Raw genomic sequence first — 23,679 nt, 5'->3', positions numbered from 1 at the left:
TCTGTGGGGTCTCCGCTCGCGGAGATTCTCCCCTTTCTTTTTTAGATGTCTGTTGTTTTTTCTCCCAGCGCTTTTTATTACCCTCAGGTTGCTGTTCAGTATTATCTTTACTAATTTTCCATTGAAACTGTGGTTTCTGTGGTCTAGCCCCTAGGCTATCTCGACCGATACTGGAATATGTTTCCGCTATTATTTTAGGCAGTTCCTGCTCCTGATCTAGTTGCGGGACGTCACGAAGACGCATATGCACCGCTAGTGCAACTGCCTCACCTTTAAGATTACTTAGTTTTATTGAAGAAACCGTGGCAAAATTGCCCATCAGTTGCATTCCCAAATCTAAGGCTGGGGCAGCCCTGTATTCATCCTGAATCTGTTTAAGCACTTCCGGTAGGTTTGCCAATGTCGGTGTACTGTGTGCTGTTGTGTAGAGCACAGCAAACACCGTGCCCCATGTATTACAATGTTCCACTGTGGGAACCATGCCAAATGGTAAACACATAGTTAATATTCTATGTTTGTCCTGAGGTCCCGTATGGGGAAATACCGCCTCCAGCGTATTAATTTTCTGTGCCAGCCAAAATGGAGTCTCCTCCCGTTTTGCTGGAACTTTACCTAAGATAGAGTGTACAGTCGCCGGGTTTATACCTGGAGCTACTGCATGTGGTTGTGCTGGAGCAGCACGCGCTGGGTTTGTATTTAGTGTCTGCATCACAAATTGTACTAAGCGTCTATATGTAGCCGCTAAGTCTGTATATAAACAATGAACTTCAGCCACCGGCATGTTTGCAACCGCAGGATGTGGTGTATATGTGGCCAATAAAGGCCAGGTCGGACCATCATTACTCAGTGGACCTAACCTTACTGGCAATATTGTATGGGGTAGGGCGCCATCAAGCCAATTATTATGTTCTTGATAAGATATAGGTATCTCTAGGTATGCGTACGCCCTGTACTGACCAGGCGCGTTCGCAATCGTATATGTGTGAAATATATTTGTATTCCCATCAACTGCTAGAAATGTGACCCAACAGTAAAAAAGTTCTGTTCTATAGGGTGCATGGGCGGCCACCACAAACGTGACTGGACCCCCCGGATCGTAAGAGCATGTGCAAGCAAATGTGCCGTGAGCGTCTGTCTCATATTAAGAGCTATTTGTATTACCTGGGGATTCGCCATTAGAAAAACAGCGATGGTTCAGAGAAGGCACACCAAAAACGGGGTCTTTCCTTTTAAGGTTCAAGCTTGAACAACCATCCGCTATATCTAGGATCACCTATATCGCGGTGGTGGGAGTCCTCAGTGCCACGGACGTCTCCGTTAAAGGAACTGAGGGATCATTATAATATATGAGACCGAGAGAGACTGGTGGACCCGAAAATTAGAGCCAGACCAATCGTTGGCGGCACCATGTCACGTGGGCTCTCATTATCCTAATGAGACTACTGGATTTTTGGGTGGCAGGATCGGTCACAGTGTGGGGGACTAAGTCTAACCCACGGCGAAGGACCCTTGTCACCCCAAATCCGGGTTGAGCTCCGGCTAACTAGCAGTGCCTCATCTCTCCCAAAAGGAAGAGACAATTGGCAGCCGAGCGCATGACATCTTAGTGCTTCCCAGGGAAGAGGTGGTCACTCAGATCCAACCGGTTCTCTCATACCCAGTGTGGTCTCATATATAAATGACAAAGGCAGTTTGAGTTTTAAAGATTGGTTTAATAAAACGACTGCATTTTAGATAACAAGGCGTGAGCCGCAATAACCAGAACCATACAACACAGTAGGATTGAAATAGTAACGAGGAGAGTGAAACATAAGAATAACACTATCATAGTGCTACTAGATTACGTTCTCTCTTCTAAGTTCTATTTTGAGCACAGCATTTTAAGCTCTAAGACTGCCTTTCAGGTTCCTCTGGGAGGACATCAATCCTCATACCTGAGCAAAGGCCTGTGATTGGGGTCAGCATCTGCAACAGGGCAGTCAGCGTCTAGTTGTGGTTTCCTGGTCGGAAACTCCCTCTTACCGTTACCAGGACTAGGAAGTGTTTTTATAACTAACACGCCAGTGTTCTAAGAAACGTCCCTACGTAAGAATGTGTACTTTCTTTGAACCCTAAAGACTAAACTTCTACCACGTCTATCAGCAGTGTACCAGACTGTATCCTTGACTGAAGCACAGAGCGAGCAAGAATTTATTGTTTGAGAACTCCGGTGCTGAAGTAAGCTAAACAGTGTGATAGAAGAAAATAAAACAAGACCGTGAAACTGGTTATTGAAAAATAACAGTGCGAGGCTAAATAAAATGTATCTAGAGCAAAGTGCAGAGAGACCTAATGCTTTAAGCAAACGCGCAAAAGCTACATTAAAAATGGCTACACTACACTAGCAGAGTCTACTTTCCAGGTAAGGGAGAGATTGTAAAAAACACTGAAATACGGCTTGTCACACACATTCAGAAATTTGGCTTTTTCAAGGCAAAAACTGTTGATGCAGACTGTTTCTAAACACAGCTTAAACCACAGAAACAGATTAAGCGGTCTCCTAAACACACTCTGGTTAGCCACTGAGGTGTATGCAGCCTTTTTACTTAAAAAAAAAGAAAGGGGGGGGGGCTTTAGGCAGTCTTTTGCCACAAACAAGTAGGGAAATTTCAAACAGTCACAGCTAAAAAACAGCACTTTAAAAGGCCAAGCTGCCTGAAACACAGAGAGTCTACAGCAAACAAGCACGGGTAGCAGTAGAAAACACTTTAAAACAAATAATAAGATTCCCCAGAAACGTCTGGGGCTCCTTACCTAGGAATCCTTGATCACTGGGCTGTATTAGGGCGCAGGGAAAAAGCTGGGCTCACAAGTACTAATTGAAGTCTAGTTTTGTCTGAGCTTTGTCGTACTATACAGTTGATGTAGTCATGTGTGTGAGTGCCTACAGGACAGGTACATCTGTCTAGCATTTTGCTCAGAATGGTTGTGTCTGGAATGTGTGTGTACGTGTGGGCAGTAGTGTGGGCAATATCAAAAATCCTGCAAGGGTGTGTAAAGGACTATTTGACACATTCAGAAAATGCTGTCATCATTTTTGTGGGTTGGTGGAAGCACCATCTCCCTCCAAAAGAACCACCATTTTAACACTTTACGGGGCCTAATTCTTTACCTGAATAATGAGTACAAACTCCACAGTTAATCAAAAAAGGTTTCCCCAATCCACCAAGACCACTTGGAAAGTTGCCTACAGGCTCACAATGCCTAATAAAACAAATAGCTTGCTGATTTAACATTGAGATGGACTAACCGACCTCAAATGCCATTACAAAAATACCACATTTGTGGGGGATTACAATTAGAACACCACCCATGGCCATTAGGTGATATTCAAGAAGATTATAGACTATATAAAGCATATAGGACTTATTAGTTCCAACACTTTGATCCTGTCTCAGAAGGATACATTGGTAAATTAATTTATGGAAGGCCTAAAATTTTTTCACAGTTATTTTAATCTTAATGTACGGTATTTTGTTTCCAACGCATGAGATAGTGGCACTCATCAAATGTTGTAACCGTTTGCCCATCAGCTGTTGGTATCCTTGGACTCCTCGTCGTTGAGTAACATATTGTGAAATGAACACCTGCTGCAGAACCAGAGGAGAAGGCATAGTCTAAGCACAGCTTCCGGCCCAGTTTTCATCCCAGCAGATAGAAGCAACATACTGGTTCTGCTTGGCACATACCACAGTATGACGAGCTTGGCACAACCAACACACCACAGCCTTGTTGAGTCTCCTTAACCTTTTTGGCACCTACAGGATTATAAACGACAAGGTATTTCTCTTTATCCAGCGTGTCAGCCCAAGCTTTATGATGGCTGTACTCCTTTTCTGCACTCTCAAATGTTGGGGCTCTTATCAAACAGGGGTTCAAACCATGCAAAACAAGGTAGTTGTTATTCATTGCAGTTTGCACTCACTTTCAAAACATAATTCATATGCGCTGTCCGATGACTCAAGCTTTCAAGGGAATTGAAATAGTGAGATAAATACATGCACTAAAGAGGGAATACCTTCTTTTCCTCGGACCAAGGGACCAGGCAAGTCTTGAAGGAGCTTTGGCTACACTTTGCTCAGCTATGAACTTTGCTTAGTAGCAACACAGAGGTGGGTGACATGCGCTGATCTCTATATACATGGAAACCAACGTGTGTTATATACCACTCATATACTAGAGGCTTGGGTGTATGGATGTGTAGGTGGATATTCAAATAACACATTTTCTAGTACCGACGGGCTATATGATCCTCCAGGAACTGTACACAATAACACCCTATTCATCCTATGGGCGTGACGCCTTTATGACATTGACAAGGCTGTATAAAGCTATAGTGGCGTTCATACCATTGATTATAAAGCAGCAGTGATTACGTGTGTTCAATCAGGGGTGTGTCAACTAGAATATTATCATATTTGTATTTCTGAGACAATTATGGTACGAGCTTAAGCATGTAATTTGATGGTGTGTTTTAATTTAGTAAACCTCTTCACTGTGTTGACAGGTTTGACTAAGAAGGGAAAGAGAGCCATGATGTTACCCTGAAACTCATTTACAATATGCGTGCAGAACATGTGCATTAAATAGAAAGCAGCAACCACAGTTCTCCATCTTCTCTCAAATGCCCTCACCAAAATAGCCCGAATGAAAAGAATTAACATTATCCAGGATTGCCTGCCCCATGACACACTTTTCTAATTGTCTCCTAACATAAAGGCCTTACCTGGGGATAACCCCCCTTACTCTCCTCATATCCAAATAACTAGAACAAAGACGAAAGTCTAGACGTTTCTCATGTAAACAGTCACAGGATGAAGAGGGTAGTTCTTTGATGGAGGTCAGTGTGGCTAATCTGAGGATGACATTTACACTGAAAACTTGTAGCTGTTGTATATACTTATCAAGATCAGTCAGGGACCGAGGATGAGAGACAAATGGCCCAGGACAGAAACGAGAAGGAAAACGTTTTCTGTGATGACCCCAAGCTGCATATTTGCAAACGTACAGTATTCATTATATATAATTTCCTATTGCCAAAAAAAATCACACCGATAGGTAATGTCTGTTTTCACACATACAGGGCATAACATATGGATCGCAAACACCTTGTTTCCTTTCTCACTCATTAAACTCTCTTCGTGATCGTGTTGGTAACCTGCTGAAAGCAGCATAACCATGGTGCCCTGTGAATAAATGAACCATCTCTAAATAGTGAGCTTGGCTATGTATGCCATTGCTCTTGCTAGTCGTATTTATGAACCATAGCAATAAACTATTGTGTTTCTTCACTAACTTAAAATACACTTATGAAAGATATATTAAGCTTTGTTTTATTCTGTGGCAGTGCCTTTTCCTTTATAAATATCTTTCATAAATCTCTGCAGTATAAGTGAACTGTGTTGCAATATTAGAGAAGGTAATGCAAAACATGCTTTTGCACTACTTGAAAGACTGGGAAATATGCTCAGTTAGAGGTTTTTATTGACAGAAAAGTGTGTTATATGCTAATGATGATAACAAACACATAAAATTGTGTGCAGTCATATTTTATTTTTTAAAAAGATAGCAAGTCTACACCTGTACGTATGATGCTACTTTTTGGTGTACATTACATATTGTTGGAACTCATAAAGGTTTCCATGACTACCCATGTAAAGCTGTCTCAGTTGAATCTATCAAGGAGTATTCAAGGAAAAGGCTGGTTAATTTCCATTCACGATCATGAGCAGGCATTTCCTCACGGATACAATTCAGGACCCTTGGGCCCAGGTGGAGGGTGATTTTAATCACATGAAAATCTAAACATGAATATTTATCATCAAAGCTATCCTATACTATTCATGTGTATTATAAAACAACTATAATCGCAGGATTCTGTAAAACTGAAGTATCATGTCCTACTCCCAGACAACCTTTATGGGCATTGTCTTTTGCACTGATAGAAAAGAGCATCCATACAGTACAAGCCAGATGTACGTTTGTCTTTTTCTAGCTTTTTTTCTGCATTTTAAATTTCGTGAATGTGTAGATTTGCAATATGTATTAACTGTATGTCAGACGACGTTTCACAACTCACTTACCGAGGCAGGCCAGTGAATCCCTTTAAACTTCTCGTTAAGTTTGGAAGCATATGCATAGAAGTAGAACACTGCCAGCAGTAACTCTATCAGGGGAACAGTCATGAACGCCACAGCATAGGATGCAACATAACAGATGAAAATGATGAATGACAGCACCTGAAAGTGAAAGTGTGAATTATTCATAGGGCAGACAGCAACAAAGACTCAATTCACAGCTGTTACATACAGTACCATCCAAGGCGGACGGTTGTCATTTTTATTGAAAATGTTTATTGATTTAAACTAGAATAAGAACATTATATTATTACTGATGTAAAAACCTATATGTTGCTTTGAACACAACTCTCATAATCTGTATAATTCAGTAAATAGGAGTCAACCATGGCGAGCCAGTATAGCTTGACAATGCACATTGATAGAAAAGCTAATCCTCCAGAACATGCATTGAGAGTACCTCTGACATAATAAAGATTGTTTGGTGCATATTCGGATTTAACATCACAACATGACGTTACATTATGTAGCACACTGGAATCAGAGGCGATCAAGAAGAAGAGAAAGAGGAAATACAGAAGATAGAAAAGAAACAAGGAGAGGAGCTGCTGTTATTTTGGAAACTATTTCTCCTTTTCAGCAGAGGTCCAGTAAACCTATGGGTGAGTACATCATAAAAGTTTATGGTTTCTAATTTGGAAGTCATTTTAAAGCACTCTCGTTGAGTGGTGTGCATTATTCATGTCTTCACAAACTGGGTCTTTCCCACTTACAGCACAGAAGTTAGCTTGATCCGCTCCTGTTGTGGTTCTCTGTCTGGCCTAACCTACGTGTAGACTTAAGCAGATGGGTAATCAAGGACTGCTTAGCTCAGGCTTTCCATCTAAATTCCATATGACTGAGTTATATATAATCACTTTGTTTAGAGCTGGGTAGACCCAATCATTTTGCTAAATCAGATAACAAATGGGCTAATACCGCTTTTTACCAACTAAGAAATTCCAACAGAGAGGCTTTGAACTCTTGAAGCTTACAGTAAAATCCCTGGTTTTGATCAAATCGCAGGAATTTATGGAACCATATTGCAGAACCCTTTCAGCTGGCTGACAGCGTATGTCTCCGGCTTAGCTAGGTCAAACTCTCCAGCTCTTCCTTGAGACTCAGCCAGAGACATGTTGATTAGGATTGGGTTAAATGTCAAGCAGGAAAACAATTGCAGCAAAAAAGAGAACAAATCAAATTGATCTTTAACTGTGGTTAGGTAGTGTACACGTAGCTATTGTATGTCACAGCACAAACACAAGTTCCATCCTCAATGCTGATCACCAATGTTAGAAATGGGGTCTCTAGTTGGCAGACGTATTTACCTTTGTCCAAATAGGGACCACACTCCTGGTCAGGGTAAGTCACACACAATCCAAATTATTCTGTGCCCACCCTCTGGTAGCTTGGCACTGAGTGGTCAGGCTTAACTTAGACGACAATGTGTAAAGTATTTGTGCAATAAACCATACAGTAACACAGTGAAAACACCACAAAAATACACCACACAGGTTTAGAAAAATATAAGATTTATCTGGTTCAAAAATTAAAGTCAAAACAATAAAGATTCAATAAGCACAAGTTGAGATATCACTTTTGCAAGACTAAACAGAGTCTTAAATCTTAGAAAACAACAGTTGTCTCTCGGTTTCACAAAGTACCTGGTTTGCGTCAAAAATAACATGCACGGAGACCGCAAAGGTGGAGATGCATAGAAAAATAGGGTGTGCGTCGGAATTTCCGACGCGGCACAGATGTTGTCGTTTATTTCCACACTGCAAGGGGCTTTGCATCGATTACCGGTTTTGAAGTCTTGGTTCCTCAATGGGATGCAGGGATCTTTTTGATGCTGAGGTACGATGTGTGGAAATCCTGGGGGTGCAGGACGAAGTCACAGGCGTTGTCGATCCAGTGGGTGATGCCTCAAATTTTCTGTCGCACGGCAGGCGCTGCATCAATTGTTTACTCGGGAAGTCGGGCTGCGTTGTTCTGGTTCAGCTGTGCATCGATCCAGTAGGCTGTGTGTTGAATTTCAGGCCGCAAGGCAGGTGCTGCGTTGATTCTTCACTCAAGAAGTCTGGCTGCGTTGTTCCTGTTTGGCTGATTTTTCTCACCACAATGCAGGCTGTGCATCGTTTCTGGCAGGCTGTGCATCGATTTTTAGCGCACGAGGAGTTCCTTGAAGAGATGAAGTCTTTTTGGCCCTGAGACTTCAGAAAACAGGAGGCAAGCTCAATCCAAGCCCTTAGAGAGCACTTCTCAGCAAATTCAGAGGGCAGCAGGGCAGCAGTGCTTGTCAGCAAAGCAGTCCAGATGAGTCCTTTGGGCAGCCAGGCAGTTCCTCTTGACAGGTTGCAGGTTCAGAAGTGTCTGATCTAGTGGGGTCAGGGACCTAGTTTATATATCCAAAAATGCCTTAGAAGTGGGGGAGACTTCAAAGAGTAGTTTTGAAGTGCACAAGGTCCCCTTTCAGTACAGGTCTTTCTGACAGTGTCCCAGTAGGGGGTTTGGCAGTCCATTGTGTGAGGGCAGGCCACTAGCCTTTGAAATGTAAGTGTCAGTCCCCCCACCCTCCTAGCACAGGAAGTCCCATTGAGTATGCAGCTGAGTGCAGGTGTGACTGACTATCCTGTGTTTGTGGTTGTCTGGGTGAAATGCACAAGGGAGCTGTCAACCAGCCCAGCCCAGACATGGACTGGAGACAGGCTGTAAGGCACAGATGGATTTTAAGTGCAGAGAAATGCTCACTTTCTAAAAGTGGCATTTCTAAAATAGTAATATAAAATCCAACCTCACTAATAAGTAGGATTTTCTATCACCATTCTGGCCATACTAAATATGACCTGGTTACCCCTTTCTGATCAGAATCTCCCACTTAAACAGTATATGAAGTGACCCCTAATGCTATCCTATAAAAGGAGCAGGCCTCACATTAGTGGAAAACCAATTTATGAGTTTTCCACTACCAGGACATATAAACCACACATGAACATGTCCTGCCATTTAACTATATAGCACCCTGCCCTACGGGTTACCTAGGGCATACCTTAGGTGTGCTGTATATGTAGAAAAAGGGGAGTTTAGGGCTTGGCAAGTACGTTTACATGCCAAGTCGAGGTGGCAGTGAAACTGCACACAGAGGCCTTGCAATGGCAGGCCTGAGACATGGTTAAGGGGCTACTTATGTGGGTGGCACAACTAGTGCTGCAGGCCCACTAGTAGCATTCAATTTACAGGCTCTGGGCACATGTAGTGCACTATACTAGGGACTTCCAAGTAAATCAAATATGCCAATAGGGTATGAACCAATGTTTCCATGTTTAAGAGAGAGAACATATGCACCTTAGCACTGGCTAGCAGTGCTAAAGTGTGCAGAGTCCTAAAACCAGTAAAAACAGTGTATGAAAAGTAGAGGGAGGCAGGCAAAAATTTGGAGGATGACCACCCTAAGTCTGTCAGGTCTAACAAGATTGCATTACAAAAATCATTACATTTGCAGAAAGGTCATATGTCAGGTAAGCAGTGATATCAGGCCACAAATGATACATCAGTTGCAGGTCATGAAACACATCAACAGATGGGAGTAAAAACAAATGTTAGACAAATTACAGAACCATATAAAACATAAGAGGATCAATAGGTGGCACTGTTCAGGAGACCGGCCCTAATGGGACTTAATGGGCGAGGAAGCAGTGACTTTATAGTGGTGGAAGCCAAGTGCTCCGTAATATTGTGATGTGTGCATCAAGGATACAGTGATGCTGCTGGTTGCTTGCCTGCAAGGCATAAGTTGAGAACCAAGGGGCTGTGCCCATAGGCATGCAGGGATTTCCAACCTGTGGTCTGTGGACCGCTGGGGGTTCGTAACTCCTACTCAGTGGGTCCACAACTTTTTAGGAAATTAAATAATATTAGACTTTAGGGTTGTGCCAGCACTGGGCCCCAAGTTCAGGAGCACTTCACTTTACACATGCTGCAGAGAGTTTAGTGTGACCTGCAATTATCAGGGGATAATAGAAATGTCAAGTTAACTGTGGGGATTAATATACTTGCTAGAGAGGTCGGAGTTTTGTCTAGTGGAAGTTTTGATTTATCACAAAGATAGAGGGAAAATGTGCCTGCTGCAAAGTCCAACGTTTAACATGCAGATCACAGATTTGTGTTTCATGTAAATAACCCAGTGGGTTTATGATTTTGTCATAGAGACCATTTTATTACTTGCATCCAATACAAATCCTCTAATATGGCACAGGAACCAGACAGCTCAATGTAAACGTCAATGTATTGATTTAGAAACCAATTGGATTTTTTTTACCCCAAATCTTTTTTTTTTTTAATTCTAATGTTGCTAAAGAGGGTGTCTTTGTGTAGTGATAATTGTTAGTAGGTCAAGCAACCCAACCAATGTTACATTTTAAATTCGGGCTCTGTGTTACTCCAGGCCAACCACTCAACAGTCAATTCCTACTAGTATGGAAGATCTGCAGCTCATACACACTGCATCCCTCATTTCCTTTAGACTGATGTACCAAGTTGTATGAATCATAGTCTCTGTATAATATGTGTTTGTGTGTGATGCAAAGGGCTCTGACAACCTATATTAAGAGAAGTAGTGCTATTAAAAAACAAATAAATATGAGAGCGGGGCTACAAAGAGATGAGGGGCACCATTGGAAGTTGTTGGTGAGGAAATCCATGGAAAAGAAGGTGATTGTTGGAGTGTCAACAAAAATAATGTACGCCATCAGCGCTAAGGCCGTCCCTTGATTGATAAAGTATGTATATATAACCAATCTAAATTGAAAATGTTAAAATGCTCTGTAAATGAGAAGGAATTTGAAACTGGAGCCTAAAAATTAAGTTAAAATTCTTAGCTTGACTCGCGGAAACAGCACAAGTACTTTGGCTTCCTTGCTCCTGAGGGCCATACTTTCAGATTAAGCCCACAAAAGAACTGAGCTGCGCTATTCAGACGGAGATGGAGGGGCTCTGGCATCACATCACAAGCATCAGGGCCACGCCCAAAAAGCAAGTTAGAGCTTTATTTTTTTAGAATGCTTAAATGTCCTTAGTAGGTATACCTGCCAACTACCCTAACTGACATGACTAGACAAGAGGTACAATTGCACTGTTACCGTGGCCCAGAAGCATTTCAGTGCTATTCACTCGATTAAGTGGCATCTAGATTCCATGTTATGTAGTATTTTTAATATATTGTGTGGCGGTAGTTCATCCAGCGTGATGCAATAATTGGGTTACAAAATGTGAGTCAGTGCATTATAAGTCAGGAGCTGGCTCTGTGGGACCCCATATTGTTCGTCAAGCTCCTCAAAGTTTACTAGGTGGATTTCATGGAAGAGGTCCTCAAATGTCTCAATGCCAAGGATACCTCGCTGAGCTACACCAACGTGAGCCAGTGCTCGATAAGTATGGAGCAGGCTCACCAGTGCAATTCCAGGTATCTACGGGAGCACTCGCACTGAATGGGACAGCGTTCAACATTAGCACTGGTAGGAAACCTGGAACTGTAAGGGAGACAGACGAGCAGAGTGACTTCCCAGACAAAAAATTTGAAATATCCTAGTAAGAAACCAGATCTGCCACATCAATGCTGTGTCCTCCAAGCAGTTGCCCGTAGTCCAGCGGCACAGCCACTGGAGCTAAGAGACAAGGTTGGGTACTCTCAAAGTGCCTGGTGATGTGGAGTGGAGAAGCTTAGCCATTGCTACCATTTGTTGACCAGAATGCTAAACCAGACCACCCAGAACAATGGCTAGGGATTTGAAAACCCTGACAGAAGGGACAGAGGCAAATTGGTGAAATAATAGAGCATTTTTGGGAGGGTATTCCTGCCCCTCACTGATGGAGGCAATGTCCTCTAAAAGGATTCCTGGCTTAGAAGGTCTGATATTACTCATGTTAGCTTGCTGTCAAGCAAGTCTTGATCAAGGCGAGAAATGTGAATGTCTACGTAGTGGAAGGTGAGCTGCAGCCAGGGCAATGCACCACCACCCATGCCAAGCATTATCTCTGAGGCAGAAGGGGAGAGCAGGAAGAGGCAAGACTTGGCCCCGCTGACCCACAGGCCAGATACTGTTCAGGACATCTCAAAGTCTTTTGTCATATCAGTGTTTCCCTTTGTAGCATCTCTTAAGTACAGCAGCAGGTCATCGCTGTAAAGAGAGATGGCATGCGTTCTATCCCCTAGGGGACTACCCTATGTCTCCCCACTGCAGCATAGATGGATGGTGAGTGGCTCTACTGCCAGAGCAAAAAGTTGTGGGGAAAGTCAGCATCCCTGCCAGGTAACTCTGCAGCTTGCTATAGGGTGAAAAATGTAACATCCCACGTGTTGATGGACGAGTGTAAAGTAGGCAAATCTACTGTAGAATGTGTCACCCAAGCAGTTCAAAGAGGTAGCTCCAACTGTGAGAGTCAAACTTCTTTTCCAAGTCAAGCACTAATGACACTGATTTAGGGAAGGCCAACAGGGCAATTTCCATACCTCAATACAGTCGCCAGATATTCAGGGATGTCCTTCTCCCTGGCACAAAGCTATTTTGATCAGGATGAATGAGCTGGGAGAGAAGAAGCATTGTACTACTCTGTTAACGTTTCTGAGGGTCTCCATCTTGACAGTGGGGGCTGATTAAAGCACGTGAACTTATGAAAGATCCAATGCTGGAGAAATATCTTTTGGTCATTGTGTAATATATCGTGGATGCGCCACAGCTGAAAATAACACTGACATCTGTGGAAGTATTTGATCTCTAGGCAACTATTTGCTACTTATTCATGATTTAAAAGCTTCCCAAAGGACACCTTAATTTTGTGTCACCTCATGGGTGATGAACAATTAGCTAGTCCCCCACGAGCCCTTTGTCACTTATCCTGCATGTGATATGGTGGAAGGACATGGGAGGAAGCATCCCCTCATATTAATGGGGCTACATTCCTTCAAATAATAGAATGCCACTTTTCTTTGTGCAGGAGTTATATCTGTAACCGCACAATGGATATTACAGACAGGGCTGCATGGATGTCTGCAACCTTTCTGTAATATGAAGATGCTCTGTTAGTGCTAAAAACAGTGCACCCAAGATATTTAATAAGGCAACGTTTTTATGCATGGGTTCAAATGACTCTGGAGCTGATTTTAGTTTTTGACAATGAAAGAGAGGGAGCTTGCTGTCAGAGCCCCCTTACAGCATGTGAGAATTTCATCCCATATGAATGGTTCTGCTGTCCACTGCCCCAAAGGAGAGGTCCATGGCCATGTCTAGAGAAATTTGCAAATAAGCATTCTACAACTTCCCTACCTGTGGCAGTGTGGGTTAAGCACTTGGGAAGTTATCTTTGTCTTTTCTTCACCTACGTGGAAAGTATTTGCAAATATCTTTGGGTAAGATGATTTCAAAAGGCTTTCACTTTACAGATTTGTTTTGGTAGTTTCCCTTTCCATGTGTATGAACTAATTCCTCATCTTTGTTTGATGGTGACAAAAGCTACTGGGCACTCTCCTCTCGCTGGACAACAAAGGCTACTCCAAAGTGAGTTGGAGTTTTGAACTCATCATTCTTTTTCACCACCATCAGGAATTGCTGACTCTTCAAGATGGAGCTATTCAGTTCCACGAGGAACAGAACCAACAGGCTTGACCTGATGCCATTTTAGCAGAATTGATGGCAAATCTGTGGTCAATAAAAATAAATAGCATATGGCTCTCTTGGCTACAATAACAAACTACAACTTAATTTTCTTTTGTTATCATTTCATCGGGGGTAACAAGGACTCAGACGTCAGCTCCATCTTTCCGCCATTGTCTGAAAAATGTCCAGCCATTGTTGAACCTCCCCTGCCAGAATCAGTTTGTAAGCCCAGCTAATACCCTTTTTGGGGTGCCTCCTCTGCAGATAGTCAAGGAAAGTATTAGAGGAGCAAGCTATACCTACCCCTTGCAGATTCATTATAAAGTGATGAATTTGCAGATAGCAGAAGAAACCCAAGTGAGGGAGCAAAAATCTCTTGGACAGTGTCTCAAAAGAGAGAAAACAATCCTCATAAAAAAGAGCCCAATATAAATAAACCTGATGACTGCAAATAGTTGACAAAGCTATCATGTACCAGTCCTGGAATATTGGGATTGTAACTTAGATAAAAGTATACGTTAAAGGATGTAATCCTCGAAATCCTCATTTTCAGACAGGCCAAGATAGAGTTAAAGACTTTCAATGTCTAAATCAAGTCCGTTTGAAGTAGATCTTGTCAATAATACCAGTATGTGGGGTGATCTCACTCCCCCAGGGGAGATATTCTAGAAACACCCATCCTAGCCCCCATTATTCACACCCCAGCACTTTGGCTGGCCAGCTTGGGTAACAAGAGTCACCTTTCATTCCAGGCCTCTGCGACATCTGTATATTGGCCCTGGACTTTTTATACCCCGATGCCATACCTCTACCTTTGTAAGAAAAAAAAAAGCTTTAGGTAGATACAGGGGTATACACTGAAAAAGATATAAGTAGAGGGAAGAATGATCATCTTAATTAAGTTGCATCATCCTATCAGACTAATATGTAAATTATGCCACATACTAAATGTCTCTGAAGTTCTTCTGGAGAGTGCCTCAAAGTTGAGTTCAATCACATCCTCCATTTTCAAGAAGAGTTCCACTCCCAAATACATTGCAGATTTAACCCAACGTCCAACATCTCCGAAGGCCCTATCTTGGCTAAAACCAGAGTTTTATCAAGATTGAGCTTGTATCCAGAGATAACTCCAAATTTGTTTGCCACTTGCTCAATAGCTACCAGTGAATCCCCTGGGGCAGAAGTCATGATACCGAGATTATCTGCATAAAAATGATATCCCTAGAGCTCTTCAAGGCTTGGATATAAGGATTAATATAAAGCGCAAAGAGCAGAGGAGAAAGAGGGCATCCCTGACAGGTCCTACGGTTTATCTGAATTATGTCAGTAGGCGAGACTAGACATCGGCCGTAAGGTTCTGATAAAGCTGTTGAACCCAAGTGATAAAACGCGAACTGAACTCTGATGCAGCCATCACGGCCCAGAGAAACAGTCAAAAGACCAAGTTGAATGCCTTTTCGGTGTCCATCGTTATCAACCTGACCGGGCTTCTCCGAGCACACACTACCTCCAAGGCAGAGATCAGTGTGGACATGCGCTGTGGTGTCCTGCCCTGGAACAAGACAGCGTTGATTCTCATCAAGATCTGTAATGACCATTGCAAGCCTGTTGTCCAAAATACAAGTGTAAATTTTAGAGACTGCATTGATCAAAGATATAGGACTCAAAGAACCACTGAGTAAGGGATCTTTCCCTTTTTCAAGAAAAACAATGATTTTAGTGTCTGTTCATGACCCGGGAACCTTCCAAAGTAATTCAAAAGAGTTAAATCTCAAAGGACTAGAACCAAGAAATGTGATAATCGAGAATAAAGTTCCAGTGGAAGTTGATCAGGACCGCAGGCCTTTCCTCGTGCCAGATGTCCAATAGTGCCTTCTACTTCAGAAGCCGATATTGGCACTCCTAATTTGAACCACTGTGCTGTGGACAGTTTCTGATGATGGTGCACCTGAAGAAACTGATCAGTTTATTCTGCAGAGGGGATTACTTCCTCATCATAGAGCTTCTGATAGTAGCAGTGAAAATCCTCCCTGATGAGACCTGGATCGGCCACTGTATTACCACAAGGGTTCTTAATCCCAGAAATAACAAATGAGTTGGCTCTATCCCTAACCTTTAAAAACAATACTCTGCCCATTTCCTCACAGCTTTCAAAAACAATTTGTTGTTTAGCCCAAGCCTTCTTTATAATATTATTGAGCATGCATTCCTTAAGAGAAGATTGAACTATTACAAGCTGATCCATCAAGGACGCAAAAGATCGCCAATCTTGAGAGGTTGACTTGCTAGCCATAAGAGAATCCAGATGGATAAGATTAAGCCAGATATTGCTCTCTACCAATGAAGCCTACTTCCGAAGAAAGGTAGCGTAATTAATAGTATGGCCCCTGCAAATGGTTTTGAAAGCATCCCATACCGTAAGAATAGATGCTGAGCCCTTATTACGCTAAACAAAAGCCTGGTTCCCTTAACCATAGAATGAATATATGCTTCATCCAAGAAAAGTTACCAGTCAAACGTCCAAGGTCCTGATTTCAGATTTAGTAATTACCACTCTACTCCAATATAAAGGGATAAGGATCCGACATAACCCTAGGATTCAAAAGAATACTAAGATAAGGCATAAGAGATTGACTAGCAAGGAACATATCTATCCAAGAGAAAGACTTACAAGAGGCAGAGAAGTATGTGAAACTGTGTTCCCTCATTCGAGAATGAACATCTACCAGAGGTTAGGATTTGATTACTTGAAGCAGGGCAGCTCTAACCAATTTCTTTGACCTATAGAAAGTCATCCCTGGGAAATTATCCCCTTGACCACAATGAGAGGAATCCATACATGGTTGAGAGTGACATTAAAGTTGCCACAGATTATCAAAGGTTGTGGCCATTGATGTAAATCAGACAACAGACTGTTATAAACCCCAGGATAGTCAGTGTTGGCCCCATACAGAACAGAAACCATGAAGCAGAGTTGGCACTTGTTAACCACTGCAACGAGCCATCATCCACCTACGTCTATACGAGTGTCTAGCTCTTATCCCGAGCCAAAAAAGCAGTCCCTCTCTGCGAGGAAGTAAAGCAGGCCATGACCTGATACTCCAAGTCATCCAAGAGAGAAGTCTATGTAGGGTGGAGATGGGTTTCCTGTAACCCAACTAAATGCGGATGATGATAATGTAGCTCCTCTTTTGTTAGCTTATGCTTGTGGGATGCCATCAGTCCATTTATATTCCAAGAAAGAATATGAACTTGCTGGTCAGGACCACCCCCCTGGCTAGGCCTTAACATACTCAATCAGACGTCAGGCACACCCTAGTAGGCAATGAAGAGGTGTTCTGCATGACACCTTTTCAGAACAAGCATTATGACATATAACCTCCTTTTTGTTTTGTTGCACAGTACGCGCCCCAAAACCCATCCACAAAAAGAATCCAAGTGAGAAAAGAGATAACCCCACCCCCTCCCCAGACCCCAGATTTCCCAGCCCCCAACCCCCCTGAACTATGCCCCATACAAAAAAGGGTCCTTCTCCCTATCCTTTATGGTTATTAATCATTGCAGCTATTAGAGGCCGGCCCAAGAAAAAGAACAATTATCAACAGTGACCACCAAGCGATGGGAAATGTGCATAGGTGCTGTCACATGCTAAGTAAAAAGCTACTAAGAGGTTAATACAACCCTGTGCCCCCATTCAGTGGCAGAGAAGTTAAAGAAACCTGCTAAACCCCTCCAAACCTTCCAACTTGAAAATAAGAGTAGGCCCAGACAGTCTAGGAAGAGGATGTGTATGAAGGATCCCCACATCTCCACCCTCCAGTAGACAAATCCCAGGCCCGTGAACCGCTCCTAACCCATAAAACTGTTGCTCCTCATAGAACAAGCCGCCACAATAGAATGCAAAATATCATTTAAGCCAGAGAACATGTCAAGCACAGAGGGTCCCTCTCTCATCCCCCAGGCAGCAATTTCGACACCAGGATCCACCCAACTCTACCCTTCAGTGGACCAATCCCAGCGAACTGCTCCTAACTTATAACCCGGTGCACCCCATACAAAACGTGGCACCAGTAGAAAGCAGAAGAACAGGTCAAACACAAAGTAGCCTCTCTCATCCCCCGGACTGCCATTTTGGCATCAGCTCCTGAACTTTTGGGCCCTTGGAGCAAAAATATGTTTGTCCCTCCATGCGGATCTGCAGGGTTGCCGATTCCATTAGCGAAGCGACTGCACCAAGCTTTTGGAGTGCTGGAATATACCCCCGAAGCTGCCAGCACCTCACAACCGTATGATGGGAAACACCATAGCAGACAAATGCTGGGTGGTTTGAAAGGACCCATGCAGTTCATATCCTAGTCACTCAGATCAGGAAATGCCTCTCAAAACAGTCCCCTGGGTCGTCCCTTTCCATGCTTTCTGGAACCCTGAGGACCCAGAGGTTATTCCTATGTGACCTATTTTCAATGTTTTACACCCTGGATGGAAGTGTAGCAACCTGTTTGTCCTGCTGAGTGATCTTTGCACTGTTTTCCTCCAACGTCTTTTGGGGGACCGATTGAAATGATTCCACTGCAACCACTCGAGATTGTAACATGTCCTTGTTCTTTGAGAGCTTCTGAAGGACCACTTGGGTTTTCAGATGAGCAGCCTTTAATGCCAGTGAATCCATCCTGTATTCCTCCTGGTGCTGCAGCAGAAGATGATAGATCGTGGCCAGAGTCCGTGCCTCGTATGCTGACCCTGACCCTGACCCTGGCCACTGACATCCAGAAGGAGATGCAGAGGTTTGATTGCTGGATTGAGGTAAGGCCTCAGTAGGTAATACAACAGAGGGTACTGACACCAGGGGTGAACAATTAGTAGAGGTTAGCTCAGTTCCATCTTGGTCTCACAGTAACTCTTCTGCCTCCCCCTCCATATTAGGGAAAGGACCGATAATGTCCTGATCGAAAGCAGTTAGCACAAGGTCCTCTGGTCTTTTGACGGGACCACCCTCTGACCCAGTCAATTTCTTGGATAAAGATGGTATACTAGGAGCGAGGTACATGTTAGGAGAAGTTTTCCGCTAGGAATGAAGAGTCATTTGCAACTAATATCATTTGCGTTGCTTGTTCCACCCCCTCATCCCAGTCACTATCGGATAAATCTGAGAAGGAAAAGAATGCCTCCGGTGTATTGCCAGGCCCAGCCTGCGATGCCAACGGTGCCAGTCTTTCACAGTTCCCAGGCTGAGAAGGCACAAGGAATTTTTGTAGATGTACTTGGAGAGGTGGAGCCAAACAAACTGATACTTCATGTGGATTAACCCCAACACCCAGAGAGGCAGCAAGTTCTGAACTGTTAGTCATCTCCGTCTTAAATAAAGTGGAGGGGGGGGGGGTCCCGATAATGGACAATCAAGGGCAGGATAGGAGGAGTCTTGTGCTATCTTCTGAATTAGATCTTGGGCCTGGGCAGCCGCCCCTTCGCTGCCTAGGACAGTATACATCCTCAGCACGACAACCAAAGGGAGCATGAAGGGAGCTATGAAAGAGTCCAGTGACTGCTGTGATCAAGTACAGCCTTCCCCTTCCGTGAACTGCCAGCTCCAGCTGGTGTAGCATCCTCAGCTTCCCCTCCCTTCTTCTCTGTTCCTTTCTCAGCTGGCATCAGGACTGTATTCACCCATTTCTCTAGGGCATCTGTTGCTGTAAAAAGAGGCTGATTAGCCCCCTTCCCCCACCGAGGCTTGCCACGACTGCTGTAGGTGCCCTCACTCTGCTATACATAAGGCTCTTCCTTTCTGCCCTGGAGGCACTCTGGGACCTCTGGGACCTGCCCTCTTCTCTTTGCCTCCCCCTTGCAGACATGTCAGTCCACAAAGACATTTTGATTAAACAGATGCCAAACAGAGATACCAGGAGCCTGAAAGCCGTTTCTCCCAGCAACAGATTCGGGGGCAAACCATCCAGCAGTGAAGGCAGTAAAAAAATAAAAATAGGGCTCCAAAGTTCAATAATGTATCTGCATGGGGCAGAGAATATATCTGTATCTGCTTTTAGGCAGGCAGCCAGAGGTTTTACAGAGAGAGCTGGAAATGGCAACAACGTAGCAACTACAGGGAATAGCAATCACGTGTCTCATTCCACCCCCGTGAGGTTGCCTACAGCTAGAGCTGAGCTGGTGCCTTGGAACGCCGTCCAATAGCTTTGAAGTATGCACCATTGAGCGGTTGTGTGGAGATGTGGTTTTAAGAGAAGAACTGTGTGAACATTCTTAATGATGTAATGGAGAATGTGAGGAAGGGAGTTCTAGAGAAAGCTGTTAGTGGAGCTGGAAGCTGGGAGTTATCATTGCTGTAGAAGAAGATTTCTTGCTAATAAAGAACTCTACAACTCAACTGAATTGCGCAGTTACTACAGGTTGCAAGCAGAGTGAGATGGAGCCAGCTGCTTTTCCAAGTAGACACTGAGGCAGACTGCGCACCCTCGCCAGCCGCCAAAACCACCTCCTTCGGGACAACTCCTCCGAGCGGCGGCCGTAGTCTTTGTGTTCATGAAGTCCCTGCACTCATCCAAGTCCAGAAGGTCAACAGGAGGTTAGTAAGCACAGAAATCGCTTCTCAGACCAGCACCCCATTCTTCACCTTTTCCCTCCTTCTCATATCGCGTGCCTCAGTTGTGGGAGTGAGATGTAGTTGAGCTGTCATCATACTCTAGAGAGCAGATAGGTGTAGGCACTCGCACTCTCACAGGGCCAGCCCGCCAGCCTCTAGCGTCCTAGCCCTGCACCGCCATCTTCATTGACCAGGGCAATGTATTGTTGCAACTATGTTGTAAGTTACTCAAGCCTGAGTTCTGCAATCTTTACTCTAAATAGACTCAGCAATATAGACAGACTTTGTTGGCTTGGTCCTGCAATGTGAGACCTTGATCCATCCTATGCAAGTTCTATTGCTATTTCCAGTAAACACAGTACACATATTCAGCACTGAGCTCTAGTAAACTGTTAATCTTTATCTACACTTGCTGCTGGACTGACATTACTTGCAATTTTACCATCCATTATATTAATAGGCTAAGGGAGAAATGGGTGGAGTGGCGCTCATCTTTCAATAGGCCTTAAACACTAAACATTCATGAAGTTAGTATGGATGCTGTATGTTATGGGGATTTGACCACAACGTTATGATCTGCTACTACCTCTGTCATGCGTACTTGCGTAGTATAGTCATGGTTTTAATTGTGTAAAATCACAGATTATTTAGCATGAGGAATATCTTGATCCAGTTTCTAAATTTCTGGCTATTTCAATCTGCAGGTTGGGGATAAAGAAGACAAAGTGGCATCTGCAATAACCAATCACTTAACAAGTGTTGATTATAGTTAACATGTCCATACCAGGACCCATATTGTGTGTCATCTACTGGTTGATCACACATGGAGTCACTATTTTGTTTGTCAGTTATTCCTATTGGTTGAATTGATCTCAATGCCTTATTTCATGCAGCAACTAAACCAACCATCACTCACTCTTAGATGCAAAGGTTTATCTCTGGAGAAAGAATGAAACTCTCCATAGAGACCTTTATCCACTTAGTGAATGACAATGTGGCTACTCAGCCTATCATGACCCCTGATGGACTCTTGAGTATAGTTTGACATTCGCTCAGCTAGAGCTCCTAGTGTCATTAAGACACTAGGGGGCATATTTATACTCTGTTTGACGCAAATTTCGGCGCAAACCTAACACCATATTTATACTTTGACACCGAGCCCGCGAACATCAAAATTCAGCAGTGTGCGTCATTTTCTGGATGCGGGAAACCGCCTTGCGTTAATGACATGCAAATAAGGCGTTTCCGTCCAAAAAAAGACTGAAACACCTGTGCGCCTTATTTATACTCCTGTCTCATTTTGACGCACAGGAGGGGGGGGCCTTAAAAAATGTCGCACAGCCTGATGTGCCCCGTTTTTTAATGCCTAGGTCAGGGCAGGCGTTAAGGGACCTGTGGGCTCATTTCCATGGTCTCTGACCATGGAAGCAGTCCACAGGTGCCCTTCTCTGCCCCCAGGGACACACCCTGCCACCCCCACCCACCCCTGGAGGACACCCATAGATGGGGAGACCCACCCCAGGTAAGTACAGGTAAGGTGAGGTAAGAATTATCTTTTTTTTTTTTTAAGTGGCATAGGGTGGCCTAACTTGGGCCCCCCTACATGCCACTGTGCCCAATGGCCAGGCCCAGGGGACAGAAGTCCTCTGGGCATGGAAATTGGGCAGGGGGGCATGATCCTGTCTTTGCTAAGACAGGAGTCATTTCAATAGGGGTTGTGCGTAAAAAAATGGCCCAAGTTCGGTTAGAGCCATGATTTGTGACTCTAACTTGACCTGCACTATTTTTTGACGCACAACCCCCAATCTTCCCTACGCCGGTGCTGCCTGGTTAGAGTATTTTTTTTTACTCTGACCAGCCCGCAGCGCCGGCTAACGTCAATCCATACATAAGGCACCCGCCTGGTGCGTTGGAATGGCGTTAGCCAGCAGTAGATTTTTTTACGCAAACCGGCGCAGGCTTGCATCAAAAAGTATAAATATGGGTATAGGAGTCTACTTTGATTTCTCTGTTTCCATGGAGTCTCGGGTCAATGTTATTGTCAGTACTTCACTATATTACCTGAAATGGTTAGGATTAATTACTCAATAACTTTCTCATCAACATCTACACTATCTCAGGCCATCATCGAAGACAACCAAGTCTGTTTTCTAGTCACCCCATAAGAGAGCTTCTACATCTAGTTACAGCCAGAGCTTTTGTCATGAACATGAAGAAAAACAAAATATACAGATAGAAGCTTTAGGTCCACCCTTTCAGCCATTGCTCATTGAAGGTTCTTCTTGAAGAAAAGGGCCCTTTAATCAGACCAGGGATTACTTCTTTCTCGGAAGCCTCCATTACTTGTATTGGTACATTATTTGTATCAGTCTTGTGCCACTGTACTGTATGTACTGTTAAAAGTACTTGCACTGCAATGGGAGCCCACTGTTATTTGCATTGGTTTGATTTGTGTATTCTGGAGCAGGATCTGCTACTGTGGCTTACTGCCTAAAAGACGATGATGAAAACGTCCTCATCTGAAATGACTACCTGTTTACTTACGTTCTCTGGTTTGTCACATGTGAGCACCTACTACACCCTACTATATTCGTGATAGTGTCTCTATATTTAGATGGTCACCCTTTCTGTGGAAAGTGGCATTTGTAGTCTTGACTTGTACTTTTTGTTTTGAAAACGTAATCCTTTTAGGTTGAGCATAGCAGCGCGCAAGCGCTGCTTTTCCAACGTGTTGTTATACATGGGCTTTAAACCACGCTTATCACTGTCACTCATTCCTGGACTTGCCTTTCAAGAATCCTTTCTTTTCATTGGTAACTGCTTTACGTTTGTCCCTACTTAAGGCGGCTTGGTTACCGCCTTGGCCATCGCTCCTGTTACATGGCTAATTACACTATTGCCGATAACTTCGACTGCAAGTGAACTTCTTTTTCCTTTTGTCTCTATCCTTCACGCTCACAGTGGCGCTTTGAATCGGCTTGCTTATGTCAACTGTTTTACTTTTAATTTTCTGTTTGTGTGGCAAGAAAGTCCCAATTAGAAATTTACAACGCTAATAGCTCTAACTCGAACTAATGCGAGACCCATTGCATTGCAAATGCTTGTGTGCCTTTTTGTCTGGTAATAACATCTTCCTACTAGGGAAGAACACATAACAATGGTACCCGCACAAGAGGATGTGAATGCTGCTGGCACCGATATTGTGGAAGTCTTCATGGACACCACAACTGCAGGTTGTTTGCACTGCCATCAAGATCAGTTTACAAAGTAACCACCA

The 23,679-nt window shown here is 43.6% G+C and overlaps 1 protein-coding gene across 1 annotated transcript in view; it reads right to left on the bottom strand.

Moving 5' to 3' along the window:
* CMTM3 (CKLF like MARVEL transmembrane domain containing 3) overlaps positions 1-23,679 on the bottom strand; it is a 133,755-nt gene that overhangs the window by 71,587 nt on the left and 38,489 nt on the right. The window contains exon 2 of the mRNA XM_069217181.1: positions 6,123-6,278. Within this exon, the coding sequence (XP_069073282.1) occupies positions 6,123-6,278 (156 nt within the window). The remainder of the gene's footprint in view (positions 1-6,122; positions 6,279-23,679) is intronic.

Source organism: Pleurodeles waltl, chromosome 12 (assembly GCF_031143425.1).
Source record: "Pleurodeles waltl isolate 20211129_DDA chromosome 12, aPleWal1.hap1.20221129, whole genome shotgun sequence".
Taxonomy (NCBI): domain Eukaryota; kingdom Metazoa; phylum Chordata; class Amphibia; order Caudata; family Salamandridae; genus Pleurodeles; species Pleurodeles waltl.
The sequence above is the reverse complement of the archived record's forward strand: the minus strand, read 5'-3'. Positions and strand labels throughout refer to the sequence as shown.